Source organism: Corvus brachyrhynchos, unplaced genomic scaffold (genome assembly GCF_000691975.1).
Source record: "Corvus brachyrhynchos isolate BGI_N302 unplaced genomic scaffold, ASM69197v1 scaffold542, whole genome shotgun sequence".
NCBI classification, from domain to species: domain Eukaryota; kingdom Metazoa; phylum Chordata; class Aves; order Passeriformes; family Corvidae; genus Corvus; species Corvus brachyrhynchos.
Genome location: NW_008236766.1, coordinates 1626715 through 1650089, shown reverse-complemented (window position 1 = coordinate 1650089; position 23375 = coordinate 1626715). Strand labels below are relative to the sequence as shown.

Sequence of the window (23375 nt, the reverse complement as noted above, 5' to 3'; positions counted from 1 at the left end):
GTAATTTGTGTACTTTCATAGCAGAAATGGATTCAGTAACAGTTATGGCAGATGTTCTATGGAAGAAAGTCTTTATTCCTTGAAATGCCTGAATAAATGACCACTCTGCTCCAGACCCTGTTTGGTGTAGGAGAGATTCCCAGTTACAAGGATAAGGGCTTTCTCCGAAGATTGCAGGCAGTACTAGAGAAATTCAGAATAGTTTATAATACTTTAATTATTATCATGAACTGCCCTTCCAAGAGAGACCCAATTCAAGGTTAGTTATGTGACAGAAGCTTCATAATTTGAAATGTACTCTCTGTTGTGTAGCAGCAGCTACAAAGTCACAGGGAAGTTACCCAATGAAAGGCCAGTGTGGAAAATCTGTGATGGTGGGTGAAGAGTTGTTTCCATTTTTATGTCTTTATCAGGCAAATTTTACAGTTAGTATCAGCTGGAATCAGTAGAATATTGGTCCACTTCTGCTGTGGAAAAGTGGGAAAATTTGATACTACCATTGCCTCTGTTACTTTATAACAATATTATATGTTTATTTTAGAATTTGTGTAAATACCAGAGAATCGCATACAGCTATTGGATGATGCAGTTAATTTAGAAAAGCAGAGTTAGTGGGGTTTTTTACAATTAATATGAGTTTTGATTCTTAACTTCAATTTCTGCACAACTGTGATTGTCCCAAGTAATTCTCATTATCATCAGCATGCTTTTAGACTCCTGGGAGGCTAGGAAGACTTTCTGTAATGTGTTGGCTTTCTACACTGAAATGTTTTCATTCTTGCACCTAGTTAATATACTTCCTTCTAAAACTTTCTGTCCTGCTCTGGTGTGCTCGGGTTAAAATCACTTCTACTTTAAAATTCTCCACTCTTGAATTGCTAGCTTTAATTTAGGAAACTCCCATCGTGAAAGACTTCCTTTATTGTCTTGGCAAGGAGTTTTGTCTGCTTCCATTAATTTTCTTTTTGTATCTCTATCCTGCCAGTTCTGATACTATCTTAGTCTATGGAAATGTTTTTGTGACTAAGTAGTATTAAGTAACATTATTTTTAGTACTAAAATTATTTTTATTTATCCGTTCTCAGAATGCTAATCCCTTTAATATAGAAATACATTAAGTTGCCTGCTTAAAAAGAACATGGCTGTGTCATGTAATAGAAAATATGGAAGAAGCTGAAGCACAAAAGAATATTTACAACATTATCTAGTGTGTATATGAGCATTATTTGCATTCCTGGAAAATCCAGGAGCCTTAATTGTGGACAGAACTGTTGGTGTTGCTTTTGTACAAAAGAACAGAAAAATGAAATAAGTAATAATATCTGAACCCAGGCAGTTTGAGGCATTGGAAGGAAGCTGTGGAGTCATCGTTATTGTTCATAATTCATGACAGTCATCATTATTCATAATAGTCATCGTTACTGTTGGTGATTGTGTCCACCAGAAGGTTAATTAATGCTGAAGTTTTTATGGACATGACCTAAAAGCAGTTTTATTGACTTTTGAGAGAGGATAATGTGGTTACTTGGCAGGTGCTTATGAATATAAGTGGGGTCATGGAAGAGCATTTTTAAGGCAATGGTCAAAGTTCTGTCAATATTTCCAAGCACTCCTCCAGTCAAAAGTTTTTATTACATCCATTAAAAGTTCTTTTCATACAAATATTATAGTTCAGTAAATTATTTTTGTAAAAGCAAACATACTTTTCAAGTTAAAACAGGAATCTGAGGATTCTTGTTAGCTGTGATCGAGTGGTTTTGCAGTATCCTTTGCAAACACAGGCACCAAAATGTCATCTCTGATCCTTAAGATTTTAACTTGTGCACTTTGGTTCTGAATGGATACATAATACATGCCAGTAGAATACATTTTATGTCTTTACAGTAGAGAATATCTGACTTCCAAACCCATTTTTAGGTGGTGGAAAAGGAAATTAGGAAAGTATAATACAACAGGTTAGCATATTAGTAGGAGAGACTAACTAGAGAATGTTTTTAACATACCTTTACAAGGAATTTAGGAAATTAATTACTGTGGTAACTTTGCTCTGTTGAAGAAGCTGGCTTTCCCAGAATGATAACATCATGGGAAACATGGAAGAGAACTTGGCAATCTGTAGTTCCTGTCCTTACTGGTTTGTGGGAGGAAGTACTTGGTCAGGAAGAAGAAAAAGGAAATTCCCCCCAATTAAAATAAGATGTAAAGATAAAATTTTGTAGTAAATTTCTGTAACTGAGGAACTGACCCAGTATCTTCTAGAATAAGGAGAAAGCTTTCTGTTTCATTTCCACTAGTACTGGATCACATCATTCGTAACTGATTTCACTTGAGCTTGTTTTCTAGAAATGATACGTAACGCTGGTTTAACAATTTTAATTTGGTTGTAGCTCCTCTCTTTACATTGTTATTTCTAGGGGGGATTACAGTGTTACAGAAATTCTGATTCACTTAGAATTTTCACCATGAAAGAATTTCTGGTGGTTTAATTAAAATTCTCCTAAAGCTTCTGACCTTAAAGCGAAGGAATGTAAATGAAGTAACTCAGTCTCCCATGCATTTTCCATATGTGCAAGTTCCACTTTGCCTCCTCATCACTATGTCCTTATCCCAGTAGAATGGAACTTTCTGCATGAAAACACAATTTCCTTCATTGAGTTCTGTTTCATTGTAGCATTATTATCCATCATGGTTTGAGCAGCATTTTTTTATGTTTCCACGGGAGGGCAAATGCTTACAGATGGTAAGGGAGAGAAATTGCTGATATATTTGTATGTATTGCCTGCTTCTGTGTGAATGTCTGTTGATATCCTTGATATCTCATCAGTTTTAGCTGAGTGTGACCAAAGAACTGAGGTGTCACAAATGTTTTTCTTCCTTATACATCCAAGTGATTTAAGCCCATAATTGAAGTTTCTATCTCCTACTCTTGTTTTCACCCATATCCGTGCATTTTTTCCATTTGCTGCTTCTATACCCTTCATGACAGTACCTGCAGTTGGAATTCTTGGTGGGATGCTCTTCTTGGCTTCCTCTGATTCATCACAGCCCTTTCAGTTTGGGAATGCCGCATCAGCTCGTTGTCATGAGTTCATAACACTGTGCCAGTTAGAATTCACAGGGCAGGTATGTGGCTCTCCTCTTCCTCGTGCACTGCACGTGCCAAAACTGCATCTTACCATGTGGCAGAACTGTGTCCTTACAGTATCCTGCTCTGTAAGGCCCTTCCATTCAGCACCTCCACAATCACTTTCTTTGTTGATCAGACTGGATATTGTTTAATCTGTCAAATGGCCTGGTTCAGAGTGCAACAAGTTCAGTTTTCTTGTCCTTACTTTCAGAATTCTTCATAATAAATGCGGTTTCCGATTTTGCCCATCCTCTTTCTTTCACCTGAACCACGTAGTATACGTGTAATTTGTATTGCCAAGGTGAGTTCTACTACTCTTAAAATTTTATGAATTTGCAATTCATATTCTGTATTGTAGCCATACATCTTTCAGATTTGCTCATCCTGCTCTTGAGGGTACTTGAGGACTATTGTTTTAATAGTTTCTTCAGATGAGGAAATGCTGTATATTGAGAGAACTTCACAAGGATTTTGACCACTGAAGGCAGAGAAAGCTGCCATAGAAGAAGAAAAATAGTAATTAAAGAACTACTAGATTGAAGTGACAGAAGAACTTAAAAGTAGTTACTTTATTACCCCTTGGGGGTTACTTAGTTGCGCTATTTAGCTAGGCTTTAAGTGACATATCAGGTCATCAATAATTCTAAGAACCAGTATTTGACTACAGATAAAAGCCATAAACTTGGGACATTTACAGGGTTTATTTGTCTCTGAGCACAGACCTGGGTAACAACTTTGTTGCTGTGGGTTATTTTTGTGGGTAGAGCCAGTGCCACCATTCCAATGCACTCACAGGTGCACACTCACTACTGAACCACCTGATCCAAAGGGATTCAGTGACTTTGTAGAAAACTTTCAAAATAACCATGTCAAAGTTAGAAAAACTCTTCAGATGGATTCAACACCTCAACTGAGAATTTGTGAAATCTGTATCTTAACTAATTGATTTAACCCGCCAAAACTTTATTGTGCTGTTTAGAGGGAGAAAAATCAAACTGTTTCTCATCCACTTCTTGGAGTTTAACCTTATTTAGGACTGCAAAGTTCTGGTATGAAAATGTCTTCTCTCTTTTTTTGTGGGATCTGAACATACTTCATTTTAGATGATTTTAGTTTCCTTTCTTTCTTTGTATAACAGAACTATTTAAATCTGTTTTTATCTCTTTGGAGAAAGAAGTGTGTTGTTATGTGTATTATTTAATGTTACAGGGAACTTTGTATTAGCAAATATCTATCTTGATACATCTTGGTAGAAATCTGAGGTATTCTTTATGGCTTTAAGTAATGTCTAGTAAATTACACATGATCTTCAGGAATCTAGGATTAGAGACCATGAGTAATTAGATGTTTAAGTGACTTTTGCCAGAAAATGTATACAGTAAATAAAGTTCCATCCAGAATTACATCCCATTTTTGCAAAATTCTAGAATTCTATTGCCCTCTGCTGGTTTAGTGTACCTGTCTGTGATTTGGTAGCACTGAATTAGGAGTGAATTGACCTTCTTTTTATTTTTCATAGTGAAATAATAGTAGATAAACAGTGTAATGGACCACTTTACTACTCATTTTATTTTAAAATTGAAGTCAATCTTGAGTCTGGTTTGATGGCTTTCTGAAGGCAAGGAGAGGTGGCAGATTGTTTTCTTTTTTTGTTGGCGAGATATTCAGATTGGAGACAAACCTCCATTTAGTATTTCACGTTTTTTCTCTAGAGCAGTAAAATAGAAATTTACAGAAGCTTTGCAGTTCTTCCTTCATGCTTTAATGACCTTTCCCCACATTTGTGTGCACAATACATGTGGGCGTAATTTTATACTTTAGACCAAATAGGAAAACTATTCATTGAATGGAATTTTTTGACTTGTGTTATCCATGCAGCACACGGTCAGACTTGGAAACATATACATGCACAATTACCCTTGTGCGTGTAATGGCTTTAAAGAGAAAGAGGGTAGATTTAAAACAGATAATAGGAATAAATTGTTTATTGTAGGGGTGATGAGACAAGAGAAGGTTGCCCAGAGAAGCTGTGGATGCCCCAGGTGTTCAAGGCCAGGTTGGATGGGGCTCTGAACAGCCTGGTCTAGTGGAAGGTGTCCCTGCCCATGGCAGGGGTGTTGAAGCTGAATGATCTTCAAGGTGCCTCCCAACTCAGGCCATTCAGTGATTCTGTGATGTGTTATCTGCAAGTAGTACATAGGTCAGGCTCAGTCCTGCTGGTCAGTCAATGAGGGTTGATGCTGGGGGACAACTTTGAAGTCTTTTTGGATTTACCAGGATCTGTGTGGGCATAGCATAGATGTGATTGCAGGACTGGCTTGTAGGACATGTTCACTTGCAGAATTAATTTGCATCACTTGGGCAGGGGCAGCTGTTGCCTGCAGGAAGTGGTACCTACTCATGATGTGCAGTCGGTGGTGGCTGACTGGATGTTTATCTGAGCAGCTTAGTGGTACCTACTCATGATGTGCAGTCGGTGGTGTGTGACTGACTGGATGTTTATCTGAGCAGCTCAGAGACAGGGAGTTAGCAATGCCACTGTGTCCTGATGATCTCTAAGCCTGCACTGCAGATTTCAGGGATAACTGTATCCAATACAGGAGAGGAAGAGCTTTGGCATGCAAAGGTGCTGTAGTAGCTTCCTCACAGGGGCCAGAGGGATGACCCACAGCCAGTGATTCCTCGAGGAGCTGAGGAGGAAGCTACTCTTTGCATTCAGCAACACCCTCCTTCTCACTTGTTTTGCTTCATTTTCTCACCAAATATATCCAAACCAGTAACTCAGGCTGTCACTTGGTGACAGAAAGACACTTTATTTCTGAAGTAAACTGGATTTCTCTAAAAAACAGAGCACTGTTGAGTTTGCCCCTTCACTTCCTTAACTGAGAGACGTGTAGCAAAATCCTGTGAGAAAAGAGCAGTCGTAGGAATATTCATATTCTGGTTTTTATTCTTTTTGTTTTGAAAATCATTTTCCAACCTTACAATCAATAGCTGGATCCTTTGCTTTGCTGTAATGAATTTGCTTCCTTCTTTTAAGCTTTTGTGGTGTAAAGGCTAGTAACTGCTGAGTGATCAACACAACAAGCAAGTTGTGAGTGATCAGAAACAAGCAATCTAGATAATATAATGTTATAGAGAAGCTCTTTGAGGACCTGCACCTCACAGGAAGTTTGGGAGTCTTGGAACTGGTGCACATTTCTTACTGAGCTGCAAGTATCATTTTCACAATCAGAACTATCCAGTGTTGGGAAACACGGAAAAAATTCTAGGCAGGTGTTATCCAGTACCCCTCAAGGTGGAAATAATGGAAAGACAATTCTTGAATTCAAGAAGTTGCCTGTGTAGTCATACAAAGCAAGTCCCAAGCCTACCTTGTGTTTTCACAAACTGTAGTATGTAGTTAATTATTCTGAGAGGGGTAGGGTCTGTTTCATAGGGGATTTGGGAAGGGAGTGTTCAGGGGTTTTTAAGTTTCGTTAGTCAATTTAAAGGACTCGGTGTCCTTTGCAGCAATTAACTGATGTTCTGTTGGTTGTTACAATTTACACCTCAGTGCTCTTTTTGTCATACTGACAAGGACTTAATGAGTTCAGAACTATTTTTATTATGTTCTTCAGGGGTCTCTTTTAAGCTATCAGTCTCTAAATCCTCCCTTATAAGTAGGAAATTCTTTTGCTACCTCCTGTGTTCATTCTGTCTGGCAGGAGTGAGTTATTGGGACAGATGGAAAGAGCACAAATATCAGTGTAGTTTAGCTGCCCTGTGGAGAGCTAGGTGAAGATATGTTTTTTGCATGTAGTATTGCTTGATGTAAAACCCACGAAACTACTGTTGTCCTTAAATTGGGGAAATTCTGAGCAAATTCTTTTGAATGTAGCAGTAAACATTGGGGCCCTTTTGATGTGTTAGATGAGTTTCCATTCTAGGGAAATGGGCTGACTAAGCACTCTCAGGGTAGAGAATATAGACACTGCAAACTTCATGGAACGCTTATATTTGTACCAAGAGTATTTTTAGTCCGTGGATTTAGACTGCATAGGAACAAGAGTGTGCTTCTTGAGGTTGGTATTCTTGCCTTTTTTGCAAACAAACTAACCCAAACAAGCAGAGAATCCAAATAACTGGCAGAGCCAGGAACTGCAAGTCCTGATTTTAATTCTGTGCTCTGGCCACTGTGAGGTTTTGCCATTTGTTTTAACACATGCAGGTGACGAGAAGGATAATGTTTATGCTCACTAAGCTTTTTTGATGTGTTTTCTTTCATGCTTTTGTAAATAAACCTTTTTTATTTGGTCTAGGAATTGTTGTCAGTGTTGATTTATGTTGTTGTATTTGAACATAAATCTCCAATGTTTAAAAATTACGTTTTGTACATGGTTGTTCATGCCAAATTATGGGCACAGGAAGAGCATCTAAAAGCCCCTCAGCTTTCCTGTCATGTTTGATTCCATGTGAAAATCATGTATCTCGTTTTTATTTCTTTAGACACAGGGTTAGGAGCTTAAACTTCCTTTTGAGTTTGTGTCAAAGATCACCCCCTTTTCACCCAGTTTACACAATTATCTGATTTGGGTTGAGGCATCAAAGGCAATGGAAGAGGTTGATAGTCAATTCACTCATCATGTGGCATTTGCTGCACAAATTGACGTGAGTTAACCCTACCGACTAGCTAGGCTTGAACAAACTTTTTGTTTCCTTTTTCCTTTTGTTTTTCCTTTCCCCTTTTTCTTTCCCCCTGTTCTTGGCATTCCTACTCCCTCTTTGCAGATCTGTTGTGACTGGGAGTTCAGTGCCAGTGGGGAAAAAAAGTTAATCCAAGTAAAAGTCATGATATGGCTTTAGCACTGATCTTTGCTTTTGAGATATGTTGTCCATATTTTTATTCCATGATTTATTCATCATCCCTGTTCCTCTGTAACAGAGGTTTTGTGCATCTGGGTTTTGACGTAGGTCAATGATTGGGCCAGATCAGTTTGTGGGCCCTGTGGTGTATCTTTTGTGTGATTAGGTGTTTTCAAGGGATGTCCAGCAGTCCCCACAAAGATCAGTAGGACACTCTTTGTGCTGTCCTGTTCTGTGATTTAACAGCTGCATCAGGGGTGGGAGATCAGTTATCATTTCCTGTGATCTGCCATAAACTGCACCACAACTGAAACTTGGGTGTCTGTTAAAACAAGCAGCTATCTGCCCTCTCAGTCTGTATGGAGTAAACAAAGTCACATTTAACATTATTTGAACAGATGTAGATTTCTTAATAGGTTACCAAGAATTTTTGATGAAATTCTGCATGAGCGAATCAAAATCATACTGCTCACTTTTAGATGGCTAAGCACAAAAAGACACTTCAATTGGGTACATTTTATTAGCATGCCACATACCATTTCCTCAGATACAGAATTTTCAAGGACCTTTGATAGGGAATAAGTACATGGCACATGATCAGGACTCTCAGTTCATGCTGTACTTGGAAGAGCATAGTGAGGAAAACACAGTTTGAAGAATTGCAAAACTAGAAATCTGTATACCAGACTTCAAAAATTTTGGTTGTAATTTCCTACCCTTCCATTTGAATGCCCAAGTGCCAGCTAGGGAAGTATTGTAAGTACTGGCTGTTCTGTACAAGTCTACAATTACAAATATTGAGTGGTATTCATGCTCTCCAGGAAAGTGGTTTAGAACACAATCACTAAAATAAAATCTAAATTCTAGATATGATGTGTGTTTCAGGTATGGGTAGTATTGTGAGTGATAGTCATTAAATGAGGCACCCAGTAATGTACTTTATTCTTCCGTTCTGCTGCAGAAATAATCCTGAGCACATATTTAGATTACCTGCTTCTTTGCTACATGCAGTATACAACACAGGTTTTTTGTGGCCTTCTTTTATCAAAAAGTAAGAACATGATAAAGGATTTAATTCTTCATAATTCAGGTCATTGAAATAAATTTCCTTTCTTTGTATGTGGTTATCAAGAATATTAAACAACTCCCTGGGAGACTTGTGCAACCTAAATAAATAGATATACTTGAAAAAAATGGTTCATTCATAATGACTAATGCTGTAACAATTCTGGGTTTGTTTGAGACTTTACAGTGATCCAGACCCTTGTGACTTCAAAGAAATACCCAAATTAGCACTCTTTCAGGAACTGAATTTGGGTCATACAGTTCAGTAAATAACTCTGAAGATAACAATTTATCTAATCTTCTGCTGTTGCAACAAATGTAGTTTATTGGAAGGACTCAGTTGACACTTAGTATTACTTTGAATTTCATTACTGCGGTTCTCACTTCTAAATAAAATGAGAAGTAATTTGCATCTGTTTGAATACTGATTTCTGTGTTGTACAGCTAGGTTATTAAAAATACTGTGGTTTGTTGGCAAGGAAGATGTTTTATATTACAAATGTGTTCTGTACTGTTATCACAAAATTCTTATCTTGATTCTCATTTTTCTACTCTAAATCAAGAAAACCATCCCTTGCACTGGCATTAGACTTGTATACAGCCTCCCTGTATGTTAATTTCTTGAATGGCACAAAACTGGAGATAATTTCTCTTTCCCATGTTGCAGTACTAAAGTTGATACATTTCATATTTCAGACTGTACAACTAATCATATTTATACATATATATATATGCGTGTGTGTCAGTTCTGAAGTCATAGCCTTTAAAAGAAATTGTATAATAGGACTGATTTGTTGACTCTGCACATTTTTTGCTTTCAGAAATTAGCACCTGGAGTTAGTCAGTTTGCTTACACCTGTGTACAAGATCATCCTATCTGGACTAACCAACAGTTCTGGGAAACAACCTTCTATAGCAACGTGCAGAATCAAGTTCGTTCCCTCTACCTTACAGCCAAAGATGACAACCATGCAGTACAGTTAAAACAAAAGGTAGGAAAATATAATAAATATTAAAGCAGTATTTTTATTCACATTTTAATGTCTCCTAAGTTACAGAAAGTTATGAGTTTTTTCAATTTTACGTATTTTTCTTACATTTTTTCCCATATTACACAGTATTCAATAACATGAGAAATAATAGGAATTTACATTTATCTACAAAGCATTATAACTTGATGTTAGCTCAACTTAGTGTGGAAAAAGCATTTGCAAGACACCTAGTCATTCATTAGTTTAGCATCAGGCTTTAGGTCACTAATGTCAGCTGCCAGATTTCTTTATTCTACTTTGACTGTGGGCCATCTACCTAGTTTGCTTCAAGTTAATGCTAGAATTGGACTCCAACATATAAAAACATGAATATTTCAGCTGGTCTGGAACTATTTATATAAAAGCTTCCCTCACCTGAACATCCTAGGAATTTGGAGAATATTGCCAGGGTCGAGCCATGAGCTGCATGTTATTTCTCAATCTGATTTATGCTTTTTCTTATGTGAGCTAAGTGGATAAGCTGAGGAGAGCAGCTATGTTAAAAGCAGTAAACCACTCTGAAGAAACATGGAAGATTGAATGGCATAAAAAAGATCTTAAAAGAAATGATATTATTTAGATCTGCCTATGTTGTGCTGCTGGTGCATTTCAGTAAACTGCTCTCAAAGCTCAGTTCCCATAATCATAACTTTCCTTAAACCCTACTAAGGGTAGTTATTTGCTCATTCTTTTTAAATGAATACGTACGTTAAATAACTGAAGAAGTTTATTTAGCAATTTAATAAAGAAAGTTTTGGCTAAGCATTGGTTTTTAAGTTCTAGCTTTATAATTTTCTATGTCTTTATATTTCTTCCGCTGTGTCTTCTAGGAGAAAACTCCTGCAGACCAGGATAAGACAGCAATGGACCTGGCTGCTGAGCAGCTGAGGTTATGGCCAACTCTTAATAAACAGACACAGCAGGAGCTAGTCCAGAATGAGGAAAGCACAGTTTTCAGCCAGGCCATTCATTTTGCCAACCTCATGGTCTACCTGCTGGTACCACTGGATACAAGTAAGAACAAGCTGCTGAGAACATCAGCCACTGGGGACTGGGAGAGTGGAAGCAACAGCATTGTCACAAACAGGTGGGTGTCCGAGTCTGGTGCTCACCCGTCAGGATGGGCCATGGCTTGCAAAATGGCTTTACTCTAAATACCAGATTATTTCAGTATCTTCACTTCCTTTCCAGTTCAGTAGTTAAGGAGAGCAGAAGTCTAACATGATTCCTCTCAAATAACAGAACTTTGTCTGGAGTGATTTACCTGCATTTAAAGGAGCATTGTATTGTCCCATTAAGAATCTTTACTCTAGTAATGCAGATGTTGAAGACAAACATGTGGTTTGGTGAGAAAGAAAACAGCAGCCCCAAACCCAGTCTGTTAATTTTTATATAACTTGAAAAAAATGGTGTATGAACCTAAAATCAAGAAAGCATTTGTATAGCATCTATAAAATCAGCATTTCTGTACAACAGCTGTAAGGAAGAAAGGGCACTGAGGTCACAAAAAGCAAGAGGGCTAAACCACAATGGCAAAGGTTAAATTACTAAGAAAGCAGTAGGAGTGTAACACCAGTTACATTCATTCCCTAGCATGCAAATCCAGGACATTTCATAACAAGCCTTCCTCCCTCTTTGTTTATTGTCTTCATTATCACCTCTCTGTACGAATTCCCACTTGATAAAATTATAGAACACTATGTGAGAACACTGACATCAAGTAAAAGACAGGCTATCAGGATGAAACTCCCCATGGAGTTACTAATTTCTGCTGACTAAACACCTCTAATCTCAGGCATTAGGACGTGCTCAGTAGACTGGTAGTGGTGTATGTTGCAATCTATGAATTTGGCCCCTAAGATTATTATGGGAGGCATTTTTAGACATTCAAAGTACATCTCCCACTGACTTGCTTGCTTATCTAATGCACAAAAAATTTTTCTTATGATCTTTTTAGCTTTTGATTGGTTTGTTCTGTAACCGAAATACACATTTAATGTAACTTTCTCTAAATAACTGGATATTTGTTTATCACGGGTTGCAAATACTTTACTTGACTTTATGAAGAGAAGACATAGAACTCACTTCTAAAAAGCTGTTTTTTCTCTTGTGGCCCTATCTGTGCTGGACTCATGGAGAGAAAATTGTCCTATGTCATCATTCATGAAGTTTTAGCAGTGCAAGTACAATATAATTGTGGTACCACCATATGCTTTTAGCAAGGTTTGCACATTTTAATGAGGAAAAAACCCCACAGCTTGTCTGTCTATCCAGGTATCATATGTGCATCACCAGCTGAATTGTTCACACTTGTTACTGCTTTTATTTCTGCCTTTAGCATTGCAGGCAGCGTTGCAGAGAGTTATGACACTGAGAGTGGGTTTGAGGACTCAGAGAACAATGATGTTGCAAACGCAGTCGTGCGCTTCATCACCAGATTTATTGACAAGGTTTGCACAGAAAGTGGGGTCACACAGGATCACATCAAGGGTCTGCACTGCATGATACCAGGTAGGAATTGTCACAAAAAGGTGCTTTGTAGTCTTTCTTTTTTCTTTTCCTAATTAAACAAGTGCACTTTATAATTTTAGTTACTTTCATCTAAGTTAGAATGTTAGATTTCTTTTCCAGACTGTAATTGCTGTTGGAGCTCAGATAATTATTTCTATGAGAATGTCAGAATTATCAGAGTTTTAATTACAGGGCAGCTTTCTCTTTCACATTGTGTGAGACTTCATTTATGGTATTACTGCTTTCCAGGCATTGTAGCAATGCACATAGAGACTCTGGAGGCTGTCCATCGTGAGAGTAGGAGGCTTCCACCAATACAGAAGGCAAGTGTTATGAAACATATTTGTATTCTTTACAAGTATTAGAATCATCAAATTTTTTCCTCTCGTAATGTTATGAGGAAACATCAAAACATGAAAAGAAAATTTCCACCAGTGATAAATAAAGTGCTTGGCTTTGGTCTCATGAAATATGAACTTATGAAACTAGTAGAGCCAGACTTCTGATCATAAACAAGCTGTTGCATGCCCACTGCTTTCTGAGACCCATTTCTCTTCTCTGAGTCCAAACTCCATCTCCCTTCTTTGGACTCAGTGTCATAACAATTTTGTTTTGAAGCTTTTAAAACCAAATATTATTACTAGCCTGAGGTATAACACTGATTTACATTTACACTTCCATTTATTTGCATCAGCCCAAAATTCTACGGCCAACTTTACTGCCAGGAGAAGAATTTGTTTGTGAAGGTCTCCGTGTGCTACTGGATCCTGATGGCAGAGAGGAAGCCACAGGAGGACTGCTTGGAGGTCCTCATATCCTCCCTGCTGAAGGAGCTTTGTTCCTTACCACTTACAGAATTATATTTAAAGGCACTCCTCATGATCAGCTGGGTAAGAAATCCAAATAGTGAGAACTGTGGTCCTTCAGATAGGCAGTATTTTGAGCTTCAACCCATTCAAACATCAACATCATTGAACAGTTTTTTTCAGACACTGGAAACAACTGAAAGGAAAAATATTCATGAGTTGGTATTCTACCTAAAATTACTGCTTGCAAATTCAGTATTTTCTTAATATGTCAGCTCTTCTGAATGATGAATTTTCATGATTTAACTTGTGCCATTTCTAAGCAGATTGTCATTCAGAAGTATAAATTTGTTGTGGAAAGTTCAAGGTCATATGTAAATATATAGATAGGTAGATAATTTCTGTTTATGAGTTATATATTGCATTATGAAATCTGAATAAACTGGAAATTGTTTCTTACCCTCTACCGACCTAGATTTTTGGGGGTGCTTTTCCATTATGTAGAAAGACTCAGAAGGAAGGAGAATATTTTTCTAATAATCACAGCTGAAATAAAACAGACATTCAGATTCCAAATGATGCTTTAGGAATTTACCAACTTTTCAGGTATCTTGCCTGAAATGAATCCTGTACCAATGTGTTCACGTTGCTTTGTACTTACTCATTCTTGTCTATTCCAATAGCAGTGTGAGCAGAGCAGACCTGATTCTGTGATCTAACGTGTGTCTGTGTGTTGTATCCTCAGTTGGGGAGCAGACCGTGATCCGGAGCTTTCCTATCGCCTCTGTTACCAAGGAGAAGAAGATCAGTATCCAGAACCAGCTGCAGCAGAGTATGCAGGAAGGGCTGCAGATCAGTTCAGCCACCTTTCAGGTAAAAGGAAGTTTTGTGAAAATTTATGTGGCTACAGTCAGCTCAAAGTATTTACAAGCAGCACTTTGCCCTGGTATTTGTGAAGAGTCCAGTTTTCTGCCCTGTAAGGTCAACAGACAGCGCAGAACTCATAGAAACCCTGGCATTTCTTGGCCCACTTGATATTTACAGAGGGTTGCTATTTTCACACTGGATTTCTTTCACTGCTTTCCTCACCTATTTTGATCCAGCAAAGGGCTGTTTTGGGTCCAGAATCCCTTCATGTAGGTAGGGGCCTAGGCAGGCTAGTGGGAACCTACTTTCTCTTTCCTCCAGCTACATGGAATCAATATGGAAAAGCTTTAAGTATTGCATTCTTCTCAAGGTTTGTCACTTTACCAGCTTTCTGTTAAAATCCATGGCAGAAAGTCATAGTATGTTGCACATGGAAGCTGCACTTCAGGAATCTTCAGGGTAGAACCAATGAGCCTCTATATGACGGGCACATATCCTGGAATTTTCTCTAGGATACCCATCAGTGTGTTCAACAGAAATATGTATTGCAGGGCAATTGACAGAGATGGACTTGTAAAAATTAGGAATCCTGAAGTCTCTGAAGTCTTCCCTGAATTTTCCTTCTTGGTTTTGATCTTAACTATGGTCAAACCCTAAGAGATCGAAAGTTCCAAGCAAAGAATTTTATATCAAGGACTGAAAGCAGACTGCAGTGCTTAAGATATGAAATACTTTGCTGGGCTGACTGGCTGCAGAAGCATATTTTCATTGAGAACAATAACTAATATTTGAAAACACAACAAAACACATAACAGAATAGCATTTTACTAATTCCTTACAATAATGGACATTATTTAGCTAATCATCCTTCAGTATCCTATTCAAGAGCACAAAATTAGGAATGCAAGTGAGTAAAACAAGCAAAAAGAAGTTGTTCTTGCAGACTTTTGAGAGAACTTTTATTTTCCAGAAATCTTTTTACCAGAATACTTATCATGCTTCAATGATGTGATAAATACAGACACAGCTCAGTGTTTTCAGAGCTGGATTCGGGTCAAACATCATCTTTGCTTTTGTTTAGCATAGTTTTGTATTAGGTTTTGAGAACAAAAACAATCAGCAAACAGTTTATTCCCTGTCCCCTATGTAACAGCCAGGGTTCAATACAGTATGGAATAGCCCCTCCCCTTTGTTTATTAATTATGATTTTCAGATGGGTCTGTGTGCAGTTATGCTGTTTCATGTCTTTAAAACTTCGGATCAGTGTAACCCCGAAAGATTGAAGAGCTCCTTTCAAGGAGGTCCTAGAACAACAGAGTCATTAGTCATTTGGAAAGTATTTACAAAACAAGTGAAATTGGAAAAGCAAGGATGAAATCCACCTCTTAGATGGCAAGCAAAGGAATTTAAAAGGTGCCTAGGTATGCGCTCAGAAATAGAGCTCTGGGATATTTCTTTGTTTGCTTTCTCCACATTCTTAGAGTTCTTTTGGGCCTTTTTATGGATTCCGTATTTTCTGTCTCTTATTTGTTTTCCCGAATTGTTGACTTCCTTTCAGCTGAGGCGATTGGATGGGATTTTTTTTCCCCCCGGAACCTTTCAAGAAAGCATTTTTAGTCTAGTGGATGGATCAGTGTTGAATAGCACAAGGTTATTTCCTTTTTAAGGAGCAGATTTCACTATCACGTTTTTGTTATTAGCAGTTTTCTGTACTTTGCAAGGTGAGGTCAAAATTGGAATGTCTAAGTAATAGAAATATAATGGTTGTGACATATGAATGCTGAAATTTCTGGCTTGGCCAGAGTCTTTGAAGTGCATTACCAACCTCAGTTCCCAGTATAGGGGCAGAGCTGGCAGACTGTTTCCCAGCTAAGCTGTCCCATGTGACCAGAATTTGAGCTGTTGTAGATGTCTTAGTGCCAGCACTCTGACTCGGATTGACCAAAATATTTTGTATTTGATCTTACGAGAATTCCAGATGCTTCCTAGTGAAGATACCTTAGTATTAGGGCATAAATTTAAAATAGGAAATAAAAAATTACTAAAATATTTAATAGGCCTCAAAATAAATAAGGTGTATGTACATATATTTGTATTTTCTGATGAGCACAGTACTGAGAAAATATTGGAATTCTCCTAATACATTTTAGAATCTTTCAATTTCTGAAGTTCTCAGATTTTTTTTCCGTTTCTAATGTGTCATGTCTTTAATACACAGTTAATTAAAGTAGCATTTGATGAAGAAGTAAGTCCCGAAGTGGTGGAAATATTTAAGAAACAGTTGATGAAGTTCCGCTATCCTCAGTCTATCTTCAGCACTTTTGCCTTTGCAGCTGGGCAGACAGCACCACAGATAATTCTACCAAAACAGAAAGAAAAGAACACTTCATTCCGGTACAGTCTTTCCTCTTTTTTTTTCTTACTGATGTTCTTGTCTTGGATTAGCCAAATACATTAAACAGTCTGAAAGCTCTGCACAAGGGCAGATCATTCAAGCAGTTTTCAGGAATGTCAAAATAAGTGATTGCTATTGTGCATCTCTTTGTATTTCCTGAGTAAGAGATAGATTAGTAGGATACAGATGTTTATTTGGGATAGGAGTTGTATTATTTGAATAAATTTCTGGCTGCAGTAGCTTTGAGCAAGCACCTTATTAGATTTTGAAACACACAAAATAGAAGCAGCATCTTGAGCTGTGCAACCTATGCCAACACGGGGAACAAGATTAATTGTGCATTACTTTATCATTAGTAGCCTACCCACTTACAGCCTGGTGTGGATTAGGATTAATTTTACCCTGTGCATTTGCCCTGCTGGTTTTTAATTTAGAGTTTGAGCTTTGGGTCCTCTTTGGAGTTTTGTGTTACACATTAATTTTTACTGGACCAGCTGCATCATTAGTCTATTCCAGAGTGGTAGCTCCTGTGATTCTCTGTTGATTATTGCGTTGTTGACACAGGAGAGTAGAATCCCAAGATAGTCATGAAATCCTAAAACTTAAAGGTAATTTCTGTATTTCCTGCCTTTACTTTGGCAACTTTTTAGATTTATCACATAACTAGCAAAATAAAAAAACCTGAAGAAAGGTGATATCTGCTTATTCATTACCAACAGACAAAAAAGACACAAATGTATCGCAAAGTACTACAATTTTTTGTTTAAAAATTAATATAAGTTATTTTTCTGACATGTAGAATTGTTTTTATTAAGTGAAAAATTATTTAATCCATTTTATTTATGTTGGTCGTAGAAATCTGTAAATGCTATTAGGCAGAATCGCAGGAATCTTTCTAAATACTTTTATTGTTTTGGATTTTTAGCACCTTCTCCAAAAGCATTGTGAAGGGAGCAAAACGTGCTGGGAAGATGACAATTGGGCGCCAGTATTTATTGAAGAAGAAGACAGGCACAATAGTGGAGGAAAGAGGGAATCGCCCTGGCTGGAATGAAGATGATGATATCTCTGGTAAGAGTGTGACTTTTTTTTCCCATGTTGGTTAATAAGTCTATCCTATTATGCTTCCATTCTGGTGTATTGAATGAGAAATGCCTTCAACAAGAAATTGGAGGGTCTTCCTAGACAGGAAAGAGAAGGGTTTCAAATCTGTACTTTTAGTGAGTGTTTTCTTTTGCAATGACGAGGCAGAGGAGGAAGCTGACTTAATTCAGTGGTACAGCAAAGTACTAGATTATTTTTTAATTATCAAACTATTTAGATATGATATCTTTTAGATCATTTTTACCTCATGCTAGTGGAGATGAAACAGCACAGAAGCATGCTGCAGCTTTCATTTATCTCTAGACATCTGACATCTGCAATTAGTCTGTGATGAGAAGGCCGTAACTGGTGAGGTGCAAGAATGAGCAAATTGGAAACTTTGTGGATGCGGAACTGACAAAAGATGCCTGAAAGCAGCAGAACTCTTTACTGCTGAAAATACCACTTCCCAAATTTTTGGTTGAGGTGATTTTGGAGTAGAAGGTAGAAAGGGGTTTGGGCACTTTGTGCAGTTTGTGTGATGGTGTGGAGCTTGACTTTCCCCAGAAAGCCTCTTTTCCTCCCATAGGCTGCTGTGTGTATATCCTTATCTGGACCACTGCTAATTTATAATAAACCACTAGAGGGAACCAGATTCTCCTGTACATAGACAGGTGTTGTTTTGTCGTACCATTCTCTAAAATAAACATAGGCATCTCAGATAATGAAGAGTGTTCTTCAGACATTGATAATTTCTTCCAAACATCAAACAAGCTGAATTTTCCTGTTGAATATTTGGTCACTGAGCAAGGCAACTTATGTGACTTATGAGCAGATGCATGAAAGTTGTCTAAAGCAGGACTGAAGCCTCTGTTCTCTTTGAAATGGAAGAAAGCTATTTCAGGCAAGCTAAAAAATACTGTTTGTCTTTTTTCATTCCAGACAAAGTGATGAGAAATAGGCAAAAATAAAGGTTTGGAAAATACAGAATATCTTTAGAGTGTGTTCGTCAGAGTGAAAAATTACATTCTTAATTGAATTTCCAGCATCTTCCTGAAGTGCTGAGTTAGCATGTGTTCTGATGTTCATGTTCTTTGGGTCAGAAGCAATTCTGCAGGCTGTACCTGGGTGATTTTGGGGTGATTTTGTGTCCTTCACCTAGAGACACCAAGCACAGTCGTACCTGTGAGACTTGTATTCTCTTCATATTCTCTTGATGATGATGTTTTAAGAGTTTTTCCATTGCTGGTATACAAAACAACTGAATTCTTCCATGAACACAGGTGCTATAGAAGATTAGCGATAGTCACTTTTTTCCTTCCCTGAAAAAAAAATCGTAACTTGTGAGTCTTCAGGCCTGCTGCTTTCCAGGTGTCTTGGCTGGGAACACGTTAAGGTGACCAGAGGCTGAGTTTGTTTTATTCTCATGCAGCACTGGCACATCAGGGGCAGTGAGCTGTCAACAGCAGTGACTCTGCTTCAGACAGAGCGCAGAGAGCCACAGGGATTAATCCCTGCAATTCCTTTTGTATTGACTGCTGTGGCTGTGGCTTTGGCTTTGTTTTTGCCTTGTTTGCAAGTCTCAAAAACGGATATATAGGAAACTATGCAGCTCCACCAACAATGAACTATCTACAGCAGGTGATGCACTGTCTTAAGAAAGAAATGTTAAAGATAGGGCTGGAAGGAACTTCAAGAAATCAAGTAGTCCACCTCTCTGCCCCAAGGCAAGATCAACGTACTTCATCTGTTCCTCAGGTGTTTGCCTAACTTCTTCTTAAAAGCTTTCAAAGGTGAAGGTTCCACAACTCTAGGCAGCTCATACTAATACTTTAACCATCCTTAATGCTGGAGAAAACCATTAATTTTCTGAGATTCAGGACTAAACATCATCATCAATTTAAACCATTCACTTTTACTCTGCCGCTATATACATCTGGAAGAGAGGATTCCCCTCATTGTGATTGCAATGCATAATATATTTATGATCTGTTGTAATATTTCTCTGTTATTTTCTGGATGTTAAATATCTGCAGTTCTTTCCGTTCTTTGTTTATTAGTCTTGACAGACTTCTGATCATCTTCATTGCTCTTTTCTCAGACTTATTTAGCTGGCCCACATATAACTTGTAAGGTGATTACCAAAACTGGGCACAGTACTGTAGTTATTAGTTGTTACCAATGAACACCTAATCACCCTCAAATTCCTCCTCATCTCTTTGTTTTCAGAGTTCAGAATCTCTCAGTCATTAGTAAATTCTTTTTCTTATAGTGGTCATATTGGTATGTTCAACAAAACAAGAGACTGTGAAACCTTCTTTTGCAAAAAGTCATATCTCAAGAACAGCAAAACAGAGGGATTATTCCTTGTTTTTTCAAAATCAAATAAATCATGTTAATCTTGAGACAGCAAAGTATCTTCATCTCCCTCTTCAGGTTAAGGACATGGATAGGAGCTCTCATCTCTAGCTGTTTATGCACAGGAGAATGGTTTTGCAAAGTCTGATCGCCAATATACCTGCTTTCACGGGAGAAAAATCCATTTAGAAAAAAATATTTCACAAAATGCACCTTCATCTTAACTGAGCCAGTTACAGCTTTCCATTCAAAACTGTTAAATACCAAATTCTTGTATGACCCAAAAAAATTATTTCTAAAACACAATTAAATTCATTTCCCATTAGTGCACTTTATACTTAAGATGTTGTGTGACTTCTTTCTTTCTTGTTGTGTGATTCTTAGGATAAAAGAGGAAAAAAAGGAGAGATTTAGAGTGTTCAGCTTTATTATTTAGATCAAATAGAGAATTTTTTTTCTTTAGCTGAAAGGGCAAAGAAAATTATTCATTTAGCTTTTGTACTAAGATGCACAGAAAAAAAATCGTAGAGGTATTTCTCCTGTAAATTCTGAATGTTGTGTACTGCCAGAAGAGTTTTAATTATATCATAATTCTTATTTTTATAAATAGTTTGGAATTCCAGTTTTGTAAAGTCCTGCTTTAAGTTTAAATCCTTTTATTCTTTTCAGTGCCTCATTCATAAAGGAATACTTCTCATATGCCCATATTTCAATGCTTGAGGTGGTAGCAAGTAACTGATACATGCTGTGAGCAGTAAATCTGCTCTCAGAAGTATTTGGAAATGGTTGAAAGTGTCACTTATGGGCAGGTGGCCGATTTTGTACAAAGACCCTGCTTGACTTGAATTTCAGAGTAGTTTGAACTTGTGACAGTTTTTTATCTTTCATGGCTGAAGTTTTTTCTGCTTTGGAAAGGGCAGCTGATATGCACGACTGAAGAAAGCTGCTGTCTGACATTGAGACATTCAGAACCCAGCAGTCATCTGTTGTGAAATTACCACACTGAAACATTTTGTAGGCTGAACCAAGCCTTAAAGACATTGTTACCTCTTCTGAAGATAGTTTAAAAAAAAAAATAATCATGCTGTTGATTTTTATCTTGAATGGGTAATGGATTTGTAAAGAATTTGTAAATTGGTAAAGAAAGATTATCTGTCTTCAGTTCAAGTGAGTATGTGAGATAACTTTCTCCAGGATTCTAGCCAGAGATGTCAGCCATGCCAGTCACAAGCACAGTAGGTAACTGCATGCTACAGTCAGGTTTGCTGACTAAAATACTATTTTAGTGTTTATAGATTCGATAAACTGTGGTTTGCATGTCCTGGATCTTGCCATTCATCACTCAGAGTAGGACAAACTTGTTTAGAAGAAAGTACCATTGTTTGCTGTCTAACTGCTGAGCTCCCCAATAAGATTTCTACCTTTAGTTTCAGATGACAGCGAGCTGCACACCAGTGGTACCCTGAAAGCATCAGAAAAATCAACCATGGAGCAATTAGTAGAAAGAGCCTGTTTCAGGGACTATCAGCGTTTGGGGCTGGGGACAATCAGCGCTAATTCTTCTCGCTCAAAAACAGAATACTTGAGAATAACTGCCTTGAACAGGATGTATTCCCTTTGCAGGAGGTGAGTTTACCAATTCACTTAAGTGGTTGAAAGTAGAGACACATGTATGTATGTCTGCATTATATATTTGCATTTAAAATCTCTTCTGTTCCTAAATTAAAGCAAGCTTCAGAAGCAATTGTGAATAATTACTTTCTCCAAATTAAAAAGTATGTGTTAGAATTGACTTCATGAAAGTACCTACTTTAGAAGTTTGTCATGTGCTGAAAGTCACATGCTGTGTTTTAACACATCAGCGTTACTAAGTCCTTTTTTTTTGTTGTGAAAGCTGATGTAGTTTATTACCACTGCCCACAAAAATTCCTTTTAATACAAAAGCCTATCTACATGAGTCATATCAGAAGACTTTTGCATTCTCTAGAGCCAGTTTGGGCTGGTCATTGCTTTCATTATGGACAATGGAATTGCCAGGAAGAAGGGCACAGAAAAAAAATATTAGATCCTTTCTTGTTTTCTGACTTGTCTAGAGTACTGGTTTTGTTTAGTCACCATGGAGTACAATGCAGATGAAGGCATGGCATCTGTCTGTTTTCGTTATGCTTTGAACATTATGCAGAAAACTCTTTCCTCCCCTGAACCCACAAGTTTTTAACGTTCTCTAGGGTTTTTTGGGAAATATAATTAATATCTGAATGAATTACAAATCTCAGGATATAAATGCTTACCTACTGCTATATTACTGTGGTTACTGTGTAGCCTGTAAATACCATGTGTATTTATTTTGTCTGAGGGCAGTTCAATAAATGTCCAAGAACTGAATTTGCAGAAACAGTGTATATTGTAGAGGGAGTAAAAGTTATTTAGTAAGCAGTGTTTCCTGTTCCTCATCTTAGTTTCTTCTTAACATATGAAATTGGCACTTAGGTTGATTTTTTTATTTTTTGGAGAAGATAGAAAATCATATTTCATATTGCTTGAATCCTTCTTTTGCTAACGTGAGCACAACTACCATCTTGTTATGTTTTCTATCTTTAAAGGTATTATATCAGTGAATTTCCTAATCTCTAAGTGTATTCTTTTAAAAAGAACGCAAAAATCCAGTTTCAAGCACTCTTTTTCAGGGAATCTGACTGTAAAATTTAAATGTACTTTTTTGTAAACCAGAAACTATTGTTTTCATTGTGATACTTTAGGGAATCTAACATGCTTTCCTTTCAATTCTCGTATTTCATATGCAGTTGTCAAATCTACTGCATCATTTGCATACCTCAAAATTATGTTTTCTGTCATGCTTAAAAATACAGCTTCATTATAGCGACAGATAAGAGATGTGCGAAGAAGAAAAATACTACCAAATAAAATGTAATCTTAAATGGAAAGTGATTAGTAGTGATAGTCTTACAAATTTTTCGTAATTCCATTTCTATTGGAAATGCAGTTTGCTTAAATTCATGCATTTGCTAGGCTTGGACTAAAAATTACTTAAAAAATAAAAGCAATTCAATTAAGGTGTACTTTCATTAAGTCGTATTTTCAGCTTGTAATTTCCGGGTTTTTTTTTCATTGCTGCTGAGCATTTCGAAAGCAATTTTAATTGTTCAATTTTTTTTTTTTCTTCACCTTCTTGTCAATGCAGTTATCCTGGGCTGCTGGTGGTCCCTCAGTCTGTTCAGGACAGCAGCCTGCAGAGAGTGGCTCCCCGCTCCCGGCCCCACACCCCG

The 23375-nt window shown here is 37.4% G+C and overlaps 1 protein-coding gene across 1 annotated transcript in view; it reads left to right on the top strand.

Moving 5' to 3' along the window:
* Positions 1 to 23375, top strand: part of SBF2 (SET binding factor 2) — a 188810-nt gene that overhangs the window by 129004 nt on the left and 36431 nt on the right. Inside the window, exons 18-27 of the mRNA XM_017727347.1 lie at positions 9859 to 10029; positions 10899 to 11155; positions 12407 to 12579; positions 12829 to 12902; positions 13274 to 13469; positions 14131 to 14258; positions 16471 to 16646; positions 17573 to 17718; positions 21516 to 21714; positions 23291 to 23369. Of these exons, the coding sequence (XP_017582836.1) occupies positions 9859 to 10029; positions 10899 to 11155; positions 12407 to 12579; positions 12829 to 12902; positions 13274 to 13469; positions 14131 to 14258; positions 16471 to 16646; positions 17573 to 17718; positions 21516 to 21714; positions 23291 to 23369 (1599 nt within the window). The remainder of the gene's footprint in view (positions 1 to 9858; positions 10030 to 10898; positions 11156 to 12406; positions 12580 to 12828; positions 12903 to 13273; positions 13470 to 14130; positions 14259 to 16470; positions 16647 to 17572; positions 17719 to 21515; positions 21715 to 23290; positions 23370 to 23375) is intronic.